The sequence below is a fragment of the Haliotis rufescens genome, unplaced genomic scaffold (genome assembly GCF_023055435.1).
Source record: "Haliotis rufescens isolate VD_foot unplaced genomic scaffold, xgHalRufe1.0.p SCAF_8, whole genome shotgun sequence".
Classification (NCBI taxonomy): domain Eukaryota; kingdom Metazoa; phylum Mollusca; class Gastropoda; order Lepetellida; family Haliotidae; genus Haliotis; species Haliotis rufescens.
The window spans coordinates 33035203-33055873 of record NW_025964372.1 but is presented as its reverse complement, the minus strand read 5'-3'; the positions used below and the strand labels follow the sequence as shown (position 1 = coordinate 33055873).

The 20671-nt window shown below is 43.9% G+C and overlaps 1 protein-coding gene across 1 annotated transcript; it reads right to left on the bottom strand.

Moving 5' to 3' along the window:
* On the bottom strand, nucleotides 1-20143 carry LOC124114394 (dopamine beta-hydroxylase-like). Its single transcript, XM_046474942.2, has 9 exons — nucleotides 20002-20143; nucleotides 17897-18104; nucleotides 15658-15787; nucleotides 15031-15129; nucleotides 13769-13951; nucleotides 13164-13321; nucleotides 12213-12456; nucleotides 1923-2019; nucleotides 1-628 (listed from the first exon to the last, which is right to left on the bottom strand). Exons 1-9 carry the CDS (start codon nucleotides 20007-20009, stop codon nucleotides 64-66), a joined length of 1692 nt encoding a protein of 563 aa, XP_046330898.2. The 5' UTR covers nucleotides 20010-20143; the 3' UTR covers nucleotides 1-63.
* Between the last annotated feature and the right edge of the window lie 528 nt (nucleotides 20144-20671).

Below are 20671 nucleotides of genomic sequence, written 5' to 3'. Positions count from 1 at the left end.
AAAGGAAGAAACCTATTCATTAAAAAAAGACGTTTGAAAAATGTCTTTCTATTACGTCTTAGATTAAGCGTTCGCCAGAACGAGGAGCGTTAATGTTACTACCAGGCTGATCCCTGTGTCACGTGCTGTTCGTGTGCAGGCTGTGTTCGTAGAAGTCTTGGTTGGCTTGCACAGATCCAGAGTTTTCAGGAAGTCCCTTCCCAATTGGGTAGTGTTGAGAAGACTGTTGACATAGTCGGTAATGTCTCCTCCTTTGAGGCAAGGGTGGTCCATGGCCTTCTTCACTGCTGTCCTACACGACTCCGAACACGACGTCCAGTTGGTGCAAGACACGTCTATGTCATCGTAGATCATCATGGAATCGTTGCTCTTGCCGTCCACAAAGTCCAGAGCATTGCACCCAGCCATGACGACTGATCTGGTCTTGACGGCACAGATCTCCACTGACTTGTAGGTGTCACAGTAGGGCTCTGACATGGCTTCTGACGGGTAGAACCACAGATAGCCATAGCACATCTCGTCCGAGGTGGCATCTCCGTAGTACACAGTCTTTCTGGAGTTGGTGGACTTGTAGGTACAGGTGGTCAAGAGTTCATCGCCCGGCTTCACCTCTATTGGAGGGTCGAATCTGGAAAAGATAGAAATGAAAGACAGTACCTTTAAAACTCGTCCTATACTATCCAGGGTATATTATATATCAATTCAATTATGATAAATACTCGAAAAGCGATCTTAGTGCCAAGGTGATCGTAACGCCTATACTTTAACATGGGCTTACTATCATAGTAGTGCTAAAATCGCAAACTGAAACGGGGCCCTTGACCTATTCGCCAAATTAGCTTTGTTTTGTGTCCCGTTTGAATTACATGATGCTAACAGTGAGTGAGTACGGCTTTACGCCGCTTTTAGCAATATTCTAGCAATATCACGGCGGGGGACACCAGAAATGGGCTTCACACATTGTACCCATGTCGGGAATCGAACCCGGGTCTTCGTCGTGACGTGCGAACGCTTTAACCACTAGGCTACCCGACCGCCCCTCAACGATCAGTAAAAAACGCTTGTGATCGATGCAATTCTCTATTTTGACTTGTACCACGTTCCCGTGTGTTTTTCAGGTGAACGATTACTTGACTTTGCACTTGTTGGAGATGGGTTCCTGATATACTGACCTTTTCATGAACACTTTGTATCATCACTTTTAGATAGTGATTAATAAACACATGCTCTTGATACAGTCGGAATCGTACAATCGATTCTGCTTTTAGCAGAGATACGTTGTGCCTATGGAAAGGGTATTGTCGCTTTTATATTCATGATTGAAAGTGGTGATCATCCGTCAACATTCGTATCTTTCCGTAACCAACAAGAAGGTCCCGGAATAGACCGAGTTGGTCACGAATGAAGTGGCGATATCACCATGTCGACTCGACTTCTGAGTGCCGTCTCAAATACAACCGAAATGTCGTTTAGCGTAAGTGCTTCCCTAACCCTGATTCGTGTAACTACATCTATATGTTATGGTAGTCATTTTTGTGAAGCCATTCGAAATAGGAGTGAGTGAGTGTGGTTTGACGCCGCTTTAAGCAATATTTCAGCAATATCACGGCGGTGAACATCAGAAATGGGCTTCACACATTGTACCCATGTCGGGAATCGAACCCGGGTCTTCAGCGTGACGAGGGAACGCTTTAAACACTAGGCTATCCGACCGCCCCTCGTGTCATTGTGACAGACTGAAACTTGTTTGCGTGTTGCTTAAGCCCGCACTTCCTACTATTCAACCAAAACCACACCGTTACACTTTAGTTTCTCGAGGGTTTCTTCACAATATGAAATATCGATTATATTGTTTATCAAAATATCGAATTTATACTTTCTGGTAAATATAGTTTTTCACCACTAAGAGTGTTTGTACTTACTCATAGAACTTTGGGTCGTCATAGCTGAAGACGAGGTCGTTGGTGATGTACCTCAGTCTTGTGCCGTCCCGGATCAGTTCCACGGACTGGGCGGTACCTACGTGGAACAGATACAGTCAGCTCTGGATATGTCGAACTTCATATATACCGAACTATGGATATACCGAACTCCGGATGTCACGAGCTACAAAACTAACGAACAGTAACGAAAGGGACCTTATGGGTGCTGGGAAACAATCGTGCCGTGACGTTTAAAAGAATGACGTTTGACGTCAACTAACTTCCGTAAAAATCGCCACGTGTGCGGACTGTAAAGAAATATCTTCCTCTCTTTTTATCTCGCGTTCGATCGTTCGTTATGCAATGAAAACATTACTTTAAAAACAATTCAGCATACATGCCTACGTTCGATTGATCAGACTTTATATCTAAAAACTGAGGCAGTTGTTACATATACCAGGCCTCCCCAACATGCTGTTTCTCCCAGTGATTAGATGAGGGTGGTGGATGTTATCACAAACTACAGTGACGTGCGTGTTTCATCTCTGCCTGGTCGTATGCCCAAATAGAAGCATTATAGGGTGATGGCTTTGCCAAGTGACACAACAAAGACTGGAGTGTACAATATGTATATTGCATCGTCACAGAATCAAAGCACTGTATCCCTGTCAACCTCTAATTCCATATGGTTAAAATACCTACCTCGCATGTAATGCACCCGTCATCTAATCTAGCTAAAACAAAGACTGGTCGGCTCGGAGACAGTATACTGTGTCTGAGTGGGGTATTCATGTTAAACTGCGGCATGGTATCTCAGTGGGCTAGCACTATAAATCGGCATTAGTCCGGACTAGTACAAGCAGCCACACAAACACACACACGTGCATGCACGTCGCTGTATAAGTGCAATAATCTTGGACGCGTCGTTAAACCCAATTTCACCTCACCTCACCTTATATTTGGTGTCTGCTGTGACGGTGGCCCTGAGCAAGTCAACTTCCTTATTGATAAAGTTGATTACACCGGAAAAGGTGCTAACTATTCCCTATAAAGCTCTGTTCATCACTATTGAGTGAGTGTGTGAGTATGGTTTTACGCCGCTTTTAGCAATATTCCAGCAATAACACGGCGGGGGACACCAGAAATGGGTTTCACACACTGTACCCATGTCGGGAATCGAACCCGGGTCTTCAGCGTGACGAGCGAACGCTTTTACCACAAGGCCACCCGACCGCCCCTCATCACTATTGGGACACCTTTGCCATACCTTCAGATTCAATCAATCTGCACTGTGATAATTGTGTGGGGCAAAGTAAGAATAACGCTTCACTGGTGTATTTGATCTGGAGGATTATAACAGGAAGATATCATTCTTAATTAACTTAGTTTCCTGCATGTTGGTCATACCCGGTTTGGGCCTGACTGGTATTTGGTATTTATTCAAGCAGAAGTATCGAAGATCAGACGTTTCCTTTTTGAATGACATAGCAGATGTCCGTAAGAGGTCATCAAAGTATCAGAAGATTCATCTGTCCATGATGTTGGCAATTAAGCAGTTTATGTAATTAGGAGGAATGTGTTGATTGTACATGTATGACGTTTACTCTTTGTTTTGTTTGATATTCGGACTTTGTTAATCCGTCACTGGAATCCTGTGTTCACCTGATGTATTCTAATCATATACCTACTATTGAAAATTCATATTTCCTTAAATAGAATTGCATAAGTCACTTTATCAGTAATTGTATTCCTGTAATGTTATGTTCTATAGGCCTGTGGCCTCCAAGTTGAAAAATAAAGGTGTTTGATCTTCGTCGGAATAAAAACTGCGGATAGTAAACCAAGTTTTTAAAAAGGATCTGGCCTAATCAGTTGGTCCAAATAATTCATATTCTACAGCAGCGTATGGTTCGTAAGGGAAGTTAGATTCTACACTGGACATTAGAGGGTAGCAGGGAATGGTTCGTAAGAGACGTTAGATTCTACACTGGACAATAGAGGGTAGCAGGGAATGGTTCGTAAGGGAAGTTAGATTCTACACTGGACAATAGAGAGTAGCAGAGAATGGTTCGTAAGAGAAGTTAGATTCTACACTGGACAATAGAGGGTAGCGGTGAATGGTTCGTAAGAGAAGTTAGATTCTACACTGGACAATAGAGGGTAGCAGGGAATGGTGCGTAAGAGAAGTTAGATTCTACACTGGACATTAGAGGGTAGCAGTGAATGGTTCGTAAGAGAAGTTATATTCTACACTGGACAATAGAGGGTAGTAGGGAATGGTTCGTAAGAGAAGTTAGATTCTACACTGGACATTAGAGGGTAGCAGTGAATGGTTCGTAAGAGAAGTTAGATTCTACACTGGACAATAGCGGGTAGCGGGGAATGGTTCGTAAGAGACGTTAGATTCTACACTGGACATTAGAGAGTAGCAGTGAATGGTTCGTAAGAGAAGTTAGATTCTACACTGGACAATAGCGGGTAGCAGTGAATGGTTCGTAAGAGAAGTTATATTCTACACTGGACAATAGAGGGTAGTAGGGAATGGTTCGTAAGAGACGTTAGATTCTACACTGGACATTAGAGGGTAGCAGTGAATGGTTCGTAAGAGAAGTTAGATTCTACACTGGACAATAGCGGGTAGCAGTGAATGGTTCGTAAGAGAAGTTATATTCTACACTGGACAATAGAGGGTAGTAGGGAATGGTTCGTAAGAGAAGTTAGATTCTACACTGGACAATAGAGAGTAGCAGTGAATGGTTCGTAAGAGACGTTAGATTCTACACTGGACAATAGCGGGTAGCAGTGAATGGTTCGTAAGAGAAGTTAGATTCTACACTGGACATTAGAGGGTAGCAGAGAATGGTTCGTAAGAGAAGTTAGATTCTACACTGGACAATAGCGGGTAGCAGTGAATGGTTCGTAAGAGAAGTTAGATTCTACACTGGACAATAGCGGGTAGCAGTGAATGGTTCGTAAGAGAAGTTAGATTCTACACTGGACAATAGCGGGTAGCGGGGAATGGTTCGTAAGAGAAGTTAGATTCTACACTGGACAATAGCGGGTAGTAGGGAATGGTTCGTAAGAGAAGTTAGATTCTACACTGGACAATAGAGAGTAGCAGAGAATGGTTCGTAAGAGAAGTTAGATTCTACACTGGACAATAGAGGGTAGTAGGGAATGGTTCGTAAGAGAAGTTAGATTCTACACTGGACAATAGCGGGTAGCAGTGAATGGTTCGTAAGAGAAGTTAGATTCTACACTGGACAATAGCGGGTAGCAGTGAATGGTTCGTAAGAGACGTTAGATTCTACACTGGACAATAGAGGGTAGCAGAGAATGGTTCGTAAGAGAAGTTAGATTCTACACTGGACATTAGAGGGTAGCAGTGAATGGTTCGTAAGAGAAGTTAGATTCTACACTGGACAATAGAGGGTAGCAGAGAATGGTTCGTAAGAGAAGTTAGATTCTACACTGGACATTAGAGGGTAGCGGGGAATGGTTCGTAAGAGAAGTTAGATTCTACACTGGACAATAGAGGGTAGCGGGGAATGGTTCGTAAGAGAAGTTAGATTCTACACTGGACAACAGAGAGTAGCAGTGAATGGTTCGTAAGAGAAGTTAGATTCTACACTGGACAATAGAGGGTAGCGGGGAATGGTTCGTAAGGGAAGTTAGATTCTACACTGGACAATAGAGGGTAGCGGGGAATGGTTCGTAAGAGACGTTAGATTCTACACTGGACAATAGAGGGTAGCGGTGAATGGTTCGTAAGAGAAGTTAGATTCTACACTGGACAATAGAGGGTAGCAGAGAATGGTTCGTAAGAGAAGTTAGATTCTACACTGGACAATAGCGGGTAGCGGGGAATGGTTCGTAAGAGAAGTTAGATTCTACACTGGACAATAGAGAGTAGCAGTGAATGGTTCGTAAGAGAAGTTAGATTCTACACTGGACAATAGAGGGTAGCAGGGAATGGTGCGTAAGAGAAGTTAGATTCTACACTGGACATTAGAGGGTAGCAGTGAATGGTTCGTAAGAGAAGTTATATTCTACACTGGACAATAGAGGGTAGTAGGGAATGGTTCGTAAGAGAAGTTAGATTCTACACTGGACATTAGAGGGTAGCAGTGAATGGTTCGTAAGAGAAGTTAGATTCTACACTGGACAATAGCGGGTAGCGGGGAATGGTTCGTAAGAGACGTTAGATTCTACACTGGACAATAGAGGGTAGCGGTGAATGGTTCGTAAGAGAAGTTAGATTCTACACTGGACAATAGCGGGTAGTAGGGAATGGTTCGTAAGGGAAGTTAGATTCTACACTGGACAATAGAGAGTAGCAGAGAATGGTTCGTAAGAGACGTTAGATTCTACACTGGACAATAGCGGGTAGCGGGGAATGGTTCGTAAGAGAAGTTAGATTCTACACTGGACAATAGCGGGTAGCAGTGAATGGTTCGTAAGAGAAGTTAGATTCTACACTGGACAATAGCGGGTAGCGGGGAATGGTTCGTAAGAGAAGTTAGATTCTACACTGGACAATAGCGGGTAGTAGGGAATGGTTCGTAAGAGAAGTTAGATTCTACACTGGACAATAGAGAGTAGCAGAGAATGGTTCGTAAGAGAAGTTAGATTCTACACTGGACAATAGAGGGTAGTAGGGAATGGTTCGTAAGAGAAGTTAGATTCTACACTGGACAATAGCGGGTAGCAGTGAATGGTTCGTAAGAGAAGTTAGATTCTACACTGGACAATAGCGGGTAGCAGTGAATGGTTCGTAAGAGACGTTAGATTCTACACTGGACAATAGAGAGTAGCAGTGAATGGTTCGTAAGAGAAGTTAGATTCTACACTGGACAATAGAGAGTAGCAGTGAATGGTTCGTAAGAGACGTTAGATTCTACACTGGACAATAGAGAGTAGCAGTGAATGGTTCGTAAGAGACGTTAGATTCTACACTGGACAATAGAGAGTAGCAGTGAATGGTTCGTAAGAGAAGTTAGATTCTACACTGGACAATAGCGGGTAGCAGTGAATGGTTCGTAAGAGAAGTTAGATTCTACACTGGACAATAGCGGGTAGTAGGGAATGGTTCGTAAGAGGAGTTAGATTCTACACTGGACAATAGCGAGTAGCAGAGAATGGTTCGTAAGAGAAGTTAGATTCTACACTGGACAATAGAGGGTAGCAGAGAATGGTTCGTAAGAGAAGTTAGATTCTACACTGGACAATAGAGGGTAGCAGAGAATGGTTCGTAAGAGACGTTAGATTCTACACTGGACAATAGAGAGTAGCAGTGAATGGTTCGTAAGAGGAGTTAGATTCTACACTGGACAATAGAGGGTAGCAGGGAATGGTTCGTAAGAGGAGTTAGATTCTACACTGGACAATAGCGAGTAGCAGAGAATGGTTCGTAAGAGAAGTTAGATTCTACACTGGACAATAGAGGGTAGCAGAGAATGGTTCGTAAGAGAAGTTAGATTCTACACTGGACAATAGAGAGTAGCAGTGAAGGTTCGTAAGCGAAGTTAGATTCTACACTGGACAATAGAGGGTAGCAGTGAATGGTTCGTAAGAGAAGTTAGATTCTACACTGGACAATAGAGAGTAGCAGTGAATGGTTCGTAAGAGAAGTTAGATTCTACACTGGACAATAGCGGGTAGCAGTGAATGGTTCGTAAGAGAAGTTAGATTCTACACTGGACAATAGCGGGTAGCAGTGAATGGTTCGTAAGAGAAGTTAGATTCTACACTGGACAATAGCGAGTAGCAGAGAATGGTTCGTAAGAGAAGTTAGATTCTACACTGGACAATAGAGGGTAGCAGAGAATGGTTCGTAAGAGAAGTTAGATTCTACACTGGACAATAGAGGGTAGCAGTGAATAGTTCGTAAGAGAAGTTAGATTCTACACTAGACAATAGAGGGTAGCAGTAAATGGTTCGTAAGAGAAGTTAGATTCTACACTGGACAATAGAGGGTAGCGGGGAATGGTTCGTAAGAGAAGTTAGATTCTACACTGGACAATAGCGGGTAGTAGGGAATGGTTCGTAAGAGAAGTTAGATTCTACACTGGACAATAGAGAGTAGCAGTGAATGGTTCGTAAGAGAAGTTAGATTCTACACTGGACAATAGAGAGTAGCAGTGAATGGTTCGTAAGAGAAGTTAGATTCTACACTGGACAATAGAGGGTAGCGGGGAATGGTTCGTAAGAGAAGTTAGATTCTACACTGGACAATAGCGGGTAGTAGGGAATGGTTCGTAAGAGAAGTTAGATTCTACACTGGACAATAGAGAGTAGCAGTGAATGGTTCGTAAGAGAAGTTAGATTCTACACTGGACAATAGAGGGTAGCGGGGAATGGTTCGTAAGAGAAGTTAGATTCTACACTGGACAATAGCGGGTAGTAGGGAATGGTTCGTAAGAGAAGTTAGATTCTACACTGGACAATAGAGGGTAGCGGGGAATGGTTCGTAAGCGAAGTTAGATTCTACACTGGACAATAGAGGGTAGCAGAGAATGGTTCGTAAGGGAAGTTAGATTCTACACTGGACAATAGAGGGTAGCGGGGAATGGTTCGTAAGAGAAGTTAGATTCTACACTGGACATTAGATGGTAGCAGTGAATGGTTCGTAAGAGAAGTTAGATTCTACACTGGACATTAGATGGTAGCAGTGAATGGTTCGTAAGAGAAGTTAGATTCTACACTGGACATTAGATGGTAGCAGTGAATGGTTCGTAAGAGAAGTTAGATTCTACACTGGACAATAGAGAGTAGCAGTGAATGGTTCGTAAGAGAAGTTAGATTCTACACTGGACAATAGAGAGTAGCAGTGAATGGTTCGTAAGAGAAGTTAGATTCTACACTGGACAATAGAGGGTAGCAGTGAATGGTTCGTAAGAGAAGTTAGATTCTACACTGGACAATAGAGAGTAGCAGTGAATGGTTCGTAAGAGAAGTTAGATTCTACACTGGACAATAGAGGGTAGCGGGGAATGGTTCGAAAGAGAAGTTAGATTCTACACTGGACAATAGCGGGTAGTAGGGAATGGTTCGTAAGGGAAGTTAGATTCTACACTGGACAATAGAGAGTAGCAGTGAATGGTTCGTAAGAGAAGTTAGATTCTACACTGGACAATAGAGAGTAGCAGTGAATGGTTCGTAAGCGAAGTTAGATTCTACACTGGACAATAGAGAGTAGCAGTGAATGGTTCGTAAGAGAAGTTAGATTCTACACTGGACAATAGAGGGTAGCGGGGAATGGTTCGAAAGAGAAGTTAGATTCTACACTGGACAATAGCGGGTAGTAGGGAATGGTTCGTAAGAGAAGTTAGATTCTACACTGGACAATAGAGAGTAGCAGTGAATGGTTCGTAAGAGAAGTTAGATTCTACACTGGACAATAGAGGGTAGCAGTGAATGGTTCGTAAGAGGAGTTAGATTCTACACTGGACATTAGAGGGTAGTAGTGAATGGTTCGTAAGAGAAGTTAGATTCTACACTGGACAATAGAGGGTAGCGGGGAATGGTTCGTAAGAGAAGTTAGATTCTACACTGGACAATAGCGGGTAGTAGGGAATGGTTCGTAAGAGGAGTTAGATTCTACACTGGACATTAGAGGGTAGTAGGGAATGGTTCGTAAGAGAAGTTAGATTCTACACTTGACAATAGAGGGTAGTGGGGAATGGTTCGTAAGAGAAGTTAGATTCTACACTGGACAATAGAGGGTAGCGGGGAATGGTTCGAAAGAGAAGTTAGATTCTACACTGGACAATAGCGGGTAGTAGGGAATGGTTCGTAAGGGAAGTTAGATTCTACACTGGACAATAGAGAGTAGCAGTGAATGGTTCGTAAGAGAAGTTAGATTCTACACTGGACAATAGAGAGTAGCAGTGAATGGTTCGTAAGCGAAGTTAGATTCTACACTGGACAATAGAGAGTAGCAGTGAATGGTTCGTAAGAGAAGTTAGATTCTACACTGGACAATAGAGGGTAGCGGGGAATGGTTCGAAAGAGAAGTTAGATTCTACACTGGACAATAGCGGGTAGTAGGGAATGGTTCGTAAGAGAAGTTAGATTCTACACTGGACAATAGAGAGTAGCAGTGAATGGTTCGTAAGAGAAGTTAGATTCTACACTGGACAATAGAGGGTAGCAGTGAATGGTTCGTAAGAGGAGTTAGATTCTACACTGGACATTAGAGGGTAGTAGTGAATGGTTCGTAAGAGAAGTTAGATTCTACACTGGACAATAGAGGGTAGCGGGGAATGGTTCGTAAGAGAAGTTAGATTCTACACTGGACAATAGCGGGTAGTAGGGAATGGTTCGTAAGAGGAGTTAGATTCTACACTGGACATTAGAGGGTAGTAGGGAATGGTTCGTAAGAGAAGTTAGATTCTACACTTGACAATAGAGGGTAGTGGGGAATGGTTCGTAAGAGAAGTTAGATTCTACACTGGACAATAGCGGGTAGTAGGGAATGGTTCGTAAGAGGAGTTAGATTCTACACTGGACATTAGAGGGTAGTAGGGAATGGTTCGTAAGAGAAGTTAGATTCTACACTGGACAATAGAGGGTAGCAGTGAATGGTTCGTAAGAGGAGTTAGATTCTACACGGGACAATAGAGGGTAGTAGGGAATGGTTCGTAAGAGAAGTTAGATTCTACACTGGACAATAGAGAGTAGCAGTGAATGGTTTGTAAGAGAAGTTAGATTCTACACTGGACATTAGAGGGTAGCAGTGAATGGTTCGTAAGAGGAGTTAGATTCTACACTGGACATTAGAGGGTAGTAGGGAATGGTTCGTAAGAGAAGTTAGATTCTACACTGGACATTAGATGGTAGCAGTGAATGGTTCGACAGACAAGTTAGATTCTACACGGGACAATAGAGGGAAGCAGTGAATGGTTCGTAAGAGGAGTTAGATTCTACACTGGACATTAGAGGGTAGTAGGGAATGATTCGTAAGAGAAGTTAGATTCTACACTGGACATTAGAGGGTAGTAGGGAATGGTTCGTAAGAGGAGTTAGATTCTACACTGGACATTAGAGGGTAGTAGGGAATGGTTCGTAAGAGAAGTTAGATTCTACACTGGACAATAGAGGGTAGCAGTGAATGGTTCGTAAGAGAAGTTAGATTCTACACTGGACAATAGCGGGTAGTAGGGAATGGTTCGTAAGAGAAGTTAGATTCTACACTGGACAATAGAGAGTAGCAGTGAATGGTTCGTAAGAGAAGTTAGATTCTACACTGGACAATAGAGGGTAGCAGTGAATGGTTCGTAAGTGGAGTTAGATTCTACACTGGACATTAGAGGGTAGTAGGGAATGGTTCGTAAGAGAAGTTAGATTCTACGCTGGACAATAGAGGGTAGCTGGGAATGGTTCGTAAGAGAAGTTAGATTCTACACTGGACAATAGAGGGTAGCAGGGAATGGTTCGTAAGAGAAGTTAGATTCTACACTGGACAATAGAGGGTAGCAGTGAATGGTTCGACAGACAAGTTAGATTCTACACTGGACAATAGAGGGTAGCAGGGAATGGTTCGTAAGAGAAGTTAGATTCTACACTGGACAATAGAGGGTAGCAGTGAATGGTTCGTAAGAGGAGTTAGATTCTACACTGGACAATAGAGGGTAGTAGGGAATGGTTCGTAAGAGAAGTTAGATTCTACACGGGACAATAGAGGGTAGTAGGGAATGGTTCGTAAGAGAAGTTAGATTCTACACGGGACAATAGAGGGTAGCAGTGAATGGTTCGTAAGAGAAGTTAGATTCTACACTGGACAACAGAGAGTAGCAGTGAATGGTTCGTAAGAGAAGTTAGATTCTACACTGGACAATAGAGGGTAGCGGGGAATGGTTCGTAAGAGAAGTTAGATTCTACACTGGACAATAGAGGGTAGCGGGGAATGGTTCGTAAGAGAAGTTAGATTCTACACTGGACAACAGAGAGTAGCAGTGAATGGTTCGTAAGAGAAGTTAGATTCTACACTGGACAATAGAGGGTAGCGGGGAATGGTTCGTAAGAGAAGTTAGATTCTACACTGGACAATAGAGGGTAGCGGGGAATGGTTCGTAAGAGAAGTTAGATTCTACACTGGACAACAGAGAGTAGCAGTGAATGGTTCGTAAGAGAAGTTAGATTCTACACTGGACAATAGAGGGTAGCGGGGAATGGTTCGTAAGAGAAGTTAGATTCTACACTGTATATTGGAGGATGGTGGGTTGGTTGCGAGTGACTTTGTTGTTGTTATTTACAAGGGTATATAGATATAAGAATGGGTCAGCATACCGAGATAGTGCATGTGGTTGGTGCCGCCTGAGATGAAGATAGATCCAGTGAGGGCGGCGTTGGTACACGTGGAGGAACAACGAGAGGTGAAGGTCGTTGCCTCCTTTCCAGGAGGAATCTCCAGATACGTCTGTCCCACACTGAGCACGGCGCCGTTGTTGGGTCGGAGTTGAGTGGTATAGTAGACTACCATACCCGATGCATCAAACCAGCCTGACCTCTCTGACGGATTATTCCAGTGGAACTGACAAGACAAATAGTGTTAAGAAAGACCCGGATTATCCATCGGGATATGTACGGTGTTTCAGGCGAAGGAGCATGTGAATGTTGACGCAATATTCAAGTTATGCCACATTGACGTTTTCCGACCGTTTATCACCGACATACCGACATACCCCTAAAATCTGCCCGATAAAAACAAGCATGCTACACGTTACATACTGAATCCAGTTCCGGTTCTGCTACCGCATTTTTAGAGTTATTTTCAATTCCGAACTCACCTATTCGTGTGAAAAAACAGGAATATTTCAATGTGGCCTCATATCACGGCGAGGTATTTCTTTGAAAATAGTTGGAGACTGTGCTCTCATGGCATATTAAAAGTGGCAATTTGTGTTGCCATGGTGATCTACAACTTACTGAAAATCAGATAAGGACGGAAACACTGAAAATGCATATTCGATTTTTTTGTAATACTAGTATTTGGCAAACTGGCCAGAAAAACACAATTTATGTTGTTCTGTGTATTTAAGCATGATGTAATCAAACACAATAAAGTCGTCGTTCGGGTTCGAATCTCATTCCATGTGTTTCAAAAAGGACTTTAACACATACACCATGTTTGATGCTTGAAACATGATTATGCGTTTCCATTGTGTGTCAGTATATTTTATCCATAAGACATCTGTAGAAGATTATCTCTTAACTGAAGCCACGATCATTAAAACTAACCTCTAGAGCAAATCTGCTGTATCGGGATTTGCCAAATAAAAGCCCGAACCTTTCATCTAGGCAGTCTCCAGCTTCTCCAAGAGTCCATGCGCCAATCATCGTAGTGCAGGAATTAGCAGCATTCATTCCGCACTGATATGGTGCCGTCGGAAGGGGGGCTGGCGGTCAAACAGAAATAATAAACCTTTTCTTGTTTCAATCAAATTCGTGGCCCATTTTAAAATATATTTACATGACGTTGAAGTAACAGGAAACCAAAATACCCCAGATACCAAATTTATGTACCCACATTAAACTTTAAAGGTAGGCAAACAAGGGGAATTGTAATGACTTGAACCACAACCGCAGTTATTATAGGGCTGGTTGGTTGGTTGGTTGTTTTACGCCGCACTGGGGGGGGGGGGGGGGTGGTAACGTGTATTCTTAACACAACTGGGTGGGATTGGGCAAAGAGTATATTGGTTATCGTCTTTCATTTTAAAATAAAATAAACTATACGTCAACTATTTTCAGTTGAGGTTGTTTGGAGATGTTCGTGTCAAAGAGGTTTATCCTTCATTGAACGTTTCAACTGCTCCCTTATGAGGTTTCAAGCTTCATCTCACCGTCGGAGTCGTCGCAGCCATATATCAAGATGTGATGCATGACGTTGTCGTTGTCAATGTACGGCTTGTAGCCGATGAGGTGGTGGTCGACGTCGCTGGGCATGTCAAACACCATGCACATGTAGGTCGTTTCCTTGGCCGGGACGGCGGTGCGGGGAAACTGCAGCGTGACGTTCAGGGTGTCTGTAACACGACATGTAATCACATGTATAACGATATTATACCACAGAAGTCTAAACACATAACACGCATGGAGTCTGATTTATTCTGGTTACACAGAGCGCCAGTAGACAGTGATGTCAATCACTGGTCCAGATTCGATAATTTACAGACGTCATATAGCTGAAATATTGCTGAGTGCGGCGTAAAACAACAGACAAACCTTTACAATACAGCAATGATACATTAGTGCCCAGTGACGACGTCAAAAGGGAGAAATGAAGTATATCTTCGAGGATAATAGAACTTTTATCCTTTTATTTTCCCGGATACCATGTCCTTTCCCGTCCGGTAAATAAGTTCAATATTGTCTTTGTCAGACATGGGTTTTTCGCATCCACAAGATGACATAAAGCTGAAATTTACCACAAAAATTCACAAATATCATCGAGTGTTACTATATCTACATTCTGTGATAATCGTTGGTGTGAGTTAGATTGGCATAGAAGGACGCGCTTTCACTATAAATAGCCGTTCAGTCGGAAAACCCATATCATGTCGTGTATAGAATAACCCACTTACAACTCGTTGCAATGATCGGTTCCTCTTTGTTATAATGTACTTACAAAAATAATTATCAGATATCTCGTTATTCCTCGAAGCACGTAGGTTATTCTCTAAGAAAACCATCGCCCCAGCGGTATGTGTAATTGGCGTGGGTTTGGCACACAAGTTCGACCTATACTTCACCCTGTCCATTTCAAGTTCAAAAGGGAGATCACCATTTCCACTGAACAACTGGCTTTGGCGAACATGGATCAACTGTATTATACATACATGTCTCTGATGTTCACCGCGTTGGTGAACCAAGGAGCACGGATATGGTCCTGACGGAACAAGACACATACTCTTGGCGATTCTAGGATTGTATCAAACTATCAGCGGATCCTGGTACAACTAAGGGACGAAAACTGATTTGTGCCAGAACTATAGATGAATGGCAACGGGTTCTTTGAACATATTTAACCTGAATTCCAGCAGGATCTTATACTTCAGAGTCAACACATATTCCCAAGAGAACATCATCAAGTCTGCGACTGTACCTGGGTTTTCTAGCGCCGGACATTCTAACACCGCACCAGTACAGTCCACCCAGTCGTTCTTGCCTTGACAACCTGCAGACCCAAACGGGGTACACACGCCTAGACAAAAGATAAAACATATAAATATTTCATTCATAAACTCAGGTTGGAGAACCTCTTGTGTTGAGTAAACTGTTTCGTGAACTAATCAACTGATTTCATTTAACTATTTTACCCGTGAAGATCCGGGTTAAAATTCTTCAGCGACCCCTGTTTGTCGTAAGAGGCGACTTACGGGATCAGGTGATCAGGCTCGCTGACTCAACTGCGTAAATCGATGCTTGTGATGTCAGTCATTTGATCGTCTGGACTCGATTATTTACAGACCGCCGTCATATAGCTGGAGTGCGGCGTTAAACAACAGACAAACATTTTACTATTTCAATGTTTATTACCAAAACGCCACAGCCGGCGAAACTACAGCTATATGACGACGGCCGTAAACAATCGAATCTGGAATCGACAAACCAGTGTCCGGGGGTCACTATCAGTGAAATCACTTGACCATCTGATCCCCACTGGACATTGAGAATGGTTGAGTATGGTCATGTTATGTAGTTAGGGCATTTTGAAGTCTACTTGTCTTACCTGGGTGTGTGATGTCTGTGGTCCTGTTGGGCAGCGTCCTGGGGGTCCACTCACAGTCCGGGTCCCCCAGCTCCACCCCGTTACTCACACCGTCCTCGTCTGAGTCAAGCCGGCACAGCTCTGGCGTCCACTGCAACACAGGACACGATCGATTGATCCGAAACAAGGCTCTGCGAAATATTAGCTCAAACGGGGAAAGAAATTGCTGAAAACTTTCATCAGGCTTCTGGAGTTACTGATTCGAAGATTAGAAATGGTCTTCATGCCGCCCATCTCCATGTTCGATGGTCACGTGTTGTGCGGCCCCTTACAAATCGCCATGTTGCCAACAGACATCAATTGGGTAATCGTCGCTGGTCACGTGTCACGTTTTCGGACGAGTCCCGATTCACTTTACACTTCCTTGATTGACGTGGTCGTGTGTGGCAACGTCGAAATGAACGTCAAGCTAATGTCAACCTGAGACCTCATGACAGACGGGTCGGTTAAAGTGTGGGGTGGCATCATTATGACCGCACTCCACATTGTGCAAAGAAGGGTCACTGGACAGTACTATCGGGACAACATACCGACACCCTTTGTTGTCCCGTTTGAATGGCGTGTCAGGCGACGTTTTGTCTTTCAGGACAACACCCCTGTTCACTGTGTACGAATCGTCAATTCTCACCTACATCAGCACAACATTCACAGAATGACATGGTCAGCAATGAGCCCAGACCTTCCCCCCACACGTTTGGGGGCATGATACGGAGACGTGCTCGTCAACGTCATACGTCGCGGACCATGTAGGCTGAACTTGGTCTGGCGCTGCAAGAGGAGTGGGTCAGACTCCCTCAAATCGCCATTGGAAGACTCATAAGGGGGTGAGTGAGTGAGTGAATATGGTTTTACGCCGCTTTTAACAATATTCCAGCAATATCACGGCGGGGGACACCAGAAATGGGCTTCACACATTGTACCCATGTCGGGAATCGAACCCGGATCTTCGGCGTGACGAGCGAACGCTTTAACCACTAGGCTACCCGACCGCCCCTAGACTCATAAGGAATATGCAGTAAGCAGTATGCCTCATCGAGTGAATGAATGTTTGACAAATCGTGGCGGTATTATGCACTACTGATCCAAAGACGTCAACTTTGAAATTTCCGTTCATACCCCTGTCGTCTTTCAAGATCGTAGGCGGTCATAACATCAACAGTTATACTTCACTACCAGTTGTAATATGTTCCAAATCATCATTATCATCATACAACTATTACTAGAAACCAACAATTCTTACAATTTTGGACATTTTAAGTTACTTTCGAGTATCTCCTACTTTTTGAAGAGACCCGTGAAGATCCGGGGTAGAATAGGTCTTCAGAAACCATGCTTGCCGTAAAAGGCAACTATCCTTGTCGTAAGAGGCGACTAACAGGATCGGGTGGTCAGGCTCGCTCGTACTTTCAGCACCTAAGACTTGGTTTGATTCCCACCTACACTTTGTAAGGCCTATTCTAGGTGCCATAGAGTATAGTATAATTCTCATGCTGTCACAAGCACGCAACGTAAACATTTTGACAGCGCTGTATGTGAGACTGCCACTCCACGCGGGGTTTAGGGTCTATTTAGAGGGTGTTCGGAACGCAGAGGGGGTGGTACGCGGGACGCGCATAAAATGTATTTTGTAAGCAGATTCATCATTTAAAAACATAATAACTGTTTTCGCAATAAAATCCGGACATAATATATTTTTTCAATTTCTTTGCAGTAATTCAACTTTAAATAGCAGGGGGCCCGTGTGGCCCAGTCGTCTAAGGCGCCGAGATTCGCTGTGCAGTGTCGCGTCCCTTGGGCACGCCAGAAACCTATGATGGTGGGTTCGAATCCCGGTTCGCCCCGATTATGTTTCTGGGTTTGTCAGCACCATACCCGTCATCATGGGTTTCACCGAAGTGGTAAACCTCTAAAAACCCGCATCACTTCGGGCTTTCCTCCCACATTAAGCTGACACGCCGTGATATAACTGGAATACTGTTAAAAGCGGCGTTAAACCCAACTCACTCACTTTACATAGCACCCTTTTCTCAATGCCTTTAAGGTTTGTGTTAAGTAGTATTTTAGATTCAGCAATGAAAAATTAGATGATATTCGAGATTCAGGGGGTGGGGTACCCTCATATGTCGAGTGCCCACGCTACAAATATCCAGTGCGCTTGCTACAAATAGTGCGATTTGAACAAGTAAACAACATCTTTTACCTGGTGATTATTTGCAGCAAAGTCCAGCCCAAAACTGTTTCTCGGTCCTCCACCCTTGACGTTCTTGTGTCCCACCCCCTTCCAGATGAAGTTGGGTTTACAGGGGTGTCCGACGCGTTCTCCGTTAGGCAGGCGGGTGCGGTAGTGACCGTACCCATCGACACCCCACACAGCGAGCAGCGACCAAAGGGAGATAACTAGATGACACCTGATACAAACAACAGCGTTTTTCTGAAGCTGCGTATAACACCAAACTCACTCACGTACAAAATATTTAAGACCCGTGAAGATCCGGGGTGGAATAAGTCTTCAGCAACCCATGCTTGCCGTAAAAGGCGACTACGCTTGTCGTAAGAGGAGACTAACGGGACCGGGTGGTCAGGCTCGCTGACCTGGTTGATACATGTCATCGTATCCTAATTGCTTGGATCGATGCTCATGATGTCAATCACCAGATTGTCTGGTCCAGACTCGATTGTTTTTCAGACCGCCGTCATATAGCTGGAATATTGCTGAGTGTAGCGTTAAACAACAACCTAACACAATACCTTAAGATGTATGATCAACTAACTTGTATTTCCAGCCAGATGGAATCAATAGCATTCTAGAAGTGAAGTTGTCGCGCTCACAAAATCAATCAAAAGTGTAAAAATTACCAAAGCGCGACACTAAGACAACAGGACATGGTGACCGATGTCGCATTGTCGCGCTTTAATAAGATTAAAATCCACAACTGCGTTTTATAAACGCGTTAAAATGCACGACAACGAGACAATGTTCCTTCTTGGATTCAAAAGCGATCACTGCTCAAAAGGAAGCGAGTAAATAAAGATGAACATTGAATCATCATACAGTATTTTTTTAGTTTGAGTAAACATGGTAAAAAAGGTGTTGACGGTCTGAATTCGTGATACTTCACCCGAAGAGCTGTTGGCGCGTCTGGCCAGTGACAGACTAGAGTTTCATACACCGTACACATCCCGTTCCGAAATGTCAACCAGTTCGTTAAAAAGTACATATAAGGCATTACATGTATACATCACAAGAAAAAGGTGTTTCCTCTCGAAGAACTTATGTTTTCTGGGTCGGGCACTGTTTGCGTTACAACTACTAAGTCTTGTTGACGCTCCGAGGTCACCGCGACCTTACCCGCCGGTTTGTAGAACCAAACCTCCTCATCTCTCTGAGTGATATGTCTCACCACCTATGTTTCATCCTTCAGAACGATGCCTCGCCACCTGTTTCATCTCATTGTACCCATGTCGGGAATCGAACCCAGGTCTTCGGCGTGACGAGCAAACGCTTTAACCACTAGGCTACCCGATTGTCCCATCATCCCTTACAATGCTACCTCTCCACCTTATGTCATTCCAAAGAATGATGACTGATTGAATGATTGTGGGTTCGAATCCCGGTTCGCCCCGACTATGTTTCTAGGTTTGTCAGCACCATACCCGTGCTCGAGTGTTTCACCGAAGTGGTAAACGTCTGAGACCTGCATCACTTCGGGCTTTCCTCCCACATTAAGTTGACATACCGTGATATAACTGGAATACTGTTAAACGCGGCGTTAAACCCAACTCACTCACTCACTCATCCTTTGGAGGGCAGTCGGGTAGCCTTGTGGTTCGCTCGCCACGCCGAAGACCCGGGTTCAGATCCCGACATGGGTACGATGTGTGAAGCCCATTTCTGGTGTCCCCCGCCGTGATATTGCTGGAATATTGCGGCGTAAAACCATACTCACTCATCCTTTGAATGAAGTCTCACCGACTATCTGTCATCCCTTAGACCGAGTCCAAGAATCAGTGACAATGAAGCAGAATCGAGTGTATATACCCATAGGCTAGTGTGGCTATGAATAGCAAAAGCTGTAGTTATGCTTCGTATAACATTGAATACACCAGCCCGACTATAGCAGCCCATTCCCTTCCCCGCCCGCCTTACGTACTGCTTAATATATCCGACATATATAACACCGACTACACCAACATATTATACAACTCTGAATATATCCCGCCCGTATATCTCACTTAATGCATTATACCCGAATAAAACTCGGAATATGAAAAAGCGTATACCCAACAGTTGGTATAGTGTCCTACCTATCCATTGTTAGACACCTGTGTCCGCCTCAGTACGCCAGCAATATGTCTACCAGGCCTTGTGCTCGCAACAACACCCAACAGGTCACGTCCCACTGAACCAGTCAAGCACGACCGAGAGTAGATGCGGCAGGTCTCCTTTGTGACATGGCTAGCTTAGCTATATATCATGTGCACCCGAACATGTTTCGTCCAGGGTGTTGTATTCTCAATTTCAGATGTTTGCTTACATGATCGCTTTTTTTCATATTTGCACTGAACAGTCATCCATATACCAGCTACATCACGGCGGCTTGTTGTTATACACGCCATATACACCAGTAAGGAAGGTGAGGTGAGGTGAAATGGGGTTTAACCTCGCGTCCAAGATTGTTGCACTTATATAGCGACGTGCATGTACGTGTGTGTGTTTGTGTGGCTGCTTGTACTAGTCCGAACTGATGCCGATTTATAGTGCTAGCTCGCTGAGATACGTTGCCGCAGTTTAACATGAATACCCCAATCAGACACAGTGAACTGACTCCGAGCCGACCAGTCCTTGTTTTAGCCCCTTAATGCCGAGTGCCACACAGGGTAACAACAAGTACCATCTTTTAACTTCTTTTGGTATGACGCGGTCGGGGATCGAACTCCGGACATTCCGCTCTCCGGGCGGACGCTCTACCACTAG

What these genes read in the sequence shown, in the direction of transcription:
- LOC124114394 (XM_046474942.2), bottom strand. An exon ending in TTGCTGCAAATAATCACCAG is followed by an intron (nt 15,788 to 17,896) that starts GTAAAAGATGTT and finishes CCTGTGTTGCAG; the next exon opens with TGGACGCCAGAGCTGTGCCG. An exon ending in GACGACCCAAAGTTCTATGA is followed by an intron (nt 629 to 1,922) that starts GTAAGTACAAAC and finishes TATCTTTTCCAG; the next exon opens with ATTCGACCCTCCAATAGAGG.